At 53.0% G+C, this 2,375-nt stretch overlaps 1 protein-coding gene across 3 annotated transcripts in view; it reads left to right on the forward strand.

The window, feature by feature from the left end:
- Positions 1–2,375, forward strand: part of rif1 (replication timing regulatory factor 1) — a 36,871-nt gene that overhangs the window by 21,335 nt on the left and 13,161 nt on the right. For all 3 annotated transcript variants that reach the window (XM_015396418.1, XM_015396420.1, XM_015396419.1), the window contains exons 18-24: positions 185–292; positions 370–519; positions 591–690; positions 768–1,057; positions 1,141–1,343; positions 1,413–1,506; positions 1,578–1,706. In XM_015396418.1, coding sequence (XP_015251904.1) covers positions 185–292; positions 370–519; positions 591–690; positions 768–1,057; positions 1,141–1,343; positions 1,413–1,506; positions 1,578–1,706 — 1,074 coding nt within the window. The remainder of the gene's footprint in view (positions 1–184; positions 293–369; positions 520–590; positions 691–767; positions 1,058–1,140; positions 1,344–1,412; positions 1,507–1,577; positions 1,707–2,375) is intronic.

Consider the following 2,375-nt stretch of genomic DNA (forward strand, 5'->3'; position numbering starts at 1 on the left):
GGTATCGATATCGGTTATCGGATACATGAGTTTGAAAATATGGGCATATCGGATATCGGCCAAAATCCCAATATCGTGCATCCCTAGTTATTTTCTAAAAATCAGTTAGAATAAATCTGGGTGTAGCGGAGCACCATGAAGCTGCAGGAACGCCCTGGATGAACGTCTGGAATTCTCTCCACAGTCGAATGAAGTGAACCAAGGAGACGCCCTGGAGCACAACTTCAGCGCCATGTACGCGGCCCTGATGTTCCCCGTCAGTCACCTCCTCCACGGCTCGCTGCTCCAGCAGGTCTGTCCACGCTCCCTTTCCTCAGGTCCTCGCCTCTGTCACGTCTCTGCTAACCCGCGTTACCGCTGTGACCTCAGGCGTCCCAGAAGGCCGTGCTGTCCTCCTGGTCCAAGCTGTACCGCGTGTTCGCCCGCTGCTCCGCTCTGGTGGCGACGGCCGAGGAGAACATCTGCTGCGAGGAGCTCTGTGTGAAGATGGCTGCGGCCGTGGACAGAGCGGCGCTGGCGGTGAGTGCCGAGGGGGAGGAGTTAAAAAAAGACCTTCTGTTGTATTTATGTCGTCTGCGTTGATCCTGCAGGTCCCGTCGATGCTGCAAGCCGTCTGCAGCATCCTGCAGGTCATGGTGGAGTGCGTGGACTTCTCTCCGTACACGCCCACCTTCCAGCAGAAGCTGAAATGTAAGTTGTGGAGCTTTTAATTTTCTTTTTGGGCGCCAGAGAGGATTCAGCTCGATTAAAACCCGTTTGCCTTCCAGCTCCTCACACTCTGCTGCACTGGGCGCGGAAACGGAGCAAAGCCCTGGGGAACCTGTCCACCTTCGTGTCCCTGCTGGCCCAGTGTCTGGAGGTTTACGCCGCGGCCCCGGAGGATTCCTCAGAGGCCGCCGGCTCGGCCCTGGCCTCCGTCGTCTCCACTCTGTTCGCCAACCTCATCCTCGCCAACTGCGTCACCGAGGCGCTGAGCGCCCTCGTTCGGCCGCTGACGCTCCTCTACGAACACGCGGCAGGAGAGAGCTGCAGGTTCTCCAGCCACCTCCAGGGAAAGGTTGGTACCACAGCAAACATCTTAGCGCCGGAGGGAGGGGGGGTCTGTAGGTGCATTAAAAGGTTCCTGTGGCTCCGCCTCAGCTGGAGAAGCTCCTCTCTGAAGTCCTGGGCTGCCTGCAGTCGCGCTCCCCCGTTGCCCATGACGACGAGCTGCTGGCGCTGCTGTCCCCTCTGCTCTGCGTCGTCTTCCCACACAAGAACAAGCACCTGCGCGCGGCGGCCACGCAGTTCTGGAACGCCACCTTTGCCAACACGGCCAGCCTGGCGTATCCTGAGGAGATCAGGTGAGTGTCGGTGGTGGGGGGGGGTCGTAGCACCAGCGAGACGCAGCTGTAACCTTCTTCCTCCCTCAGACCCGTGCTGAGCCAGGTGAAGCAGAAAACTCCCATCATCCTTCCCGGCTTCCAGGCCGTCAGCGTTCCCGACGAGCTCAGTGAGAACGGCTCGGTAAGTCGCGCTACATTAGTGTCGCTTTAAGTCCTTCAGGCGGCTTCCTGACTCCATCTTTGCCCGTTCAGAGTGAGAGCTCTCAGCTGGAGACCAAGCTCAGCGGGATGCCCATGTCTTCGGCCGGGAAGAGGGACTCCATGCTCGCCAAGCCGGACGCCAATGACAGGAGCTCCTCCAAGACGTCCAGACCCGTCTCGGTAAGCTCTAAGCCAAAGGTCGCTCATCCGTCGGCTTGATCTTCATTCAGATCCTGTTCTGTCCGATTGCTCTCAACGTTTCATTCCTGTACTTGATCTTTTTTTCTTTTCCAAACCAGGGAAACTAGCTCCATGTTTACAGGTGGTGTGATGTCATCATTCCAGTTAATTGGTCTTCCCTTGAAACATCCAGTCTGTGTCAAAGTGACGAATTTATCTTTATTTTAAAAGTCTTAAAATCCCCCCAAAAATGAGAACATCGTCGTTGTTCAATGCTATAGCACACGGATTGTTTACATTGAGATCGGTCTAACTAGGGAGTACCAATATGGCGGCCGGTGGCTTTACTTCAACCCCACATTACCAACAGACAATCAGCAACAAGGGAATAGAGATCAGTGGTTTAATCCTGACTTCTGACTGGATCAGTTTAAATTCATTTAAAATTATCACTGGTTATCGTAGTAAACGGTAAAAATCCGGTTTATTGCCCAGGCCTAATATCGATGCAACTACTTTGTTGGTATTTAGATTTTATTTTTTTACAGTGTAAAATACATAAATGCATTTTACATTCCTAATGAAGTATAAAAGCTCGATTAAAAAAAACCCTGACATGCATGAGGCTTATATAATTGATTAAAATATAATCTTGTACTTTTTTTTTAG

The sequence above is a fragment of the Cyprinodon variegatus genome, unplaced genomic scaffold (genome assembly GCF_000732505.1).
Source record: "Cyprinodon variegatus isolate N-32 unplaced genomic scaffold, C_variegatus-1.0 Scaffold796, whole genome shotgun sequence".
In the NCBI taxonomy this organism is placed as follows: Eukaryota; Metazoa; Chordata; class Actinopteri; order Cyprinodontiformes; family Cyprinodontidae; genus Cyprinodon; species Cyprinodon variegatus.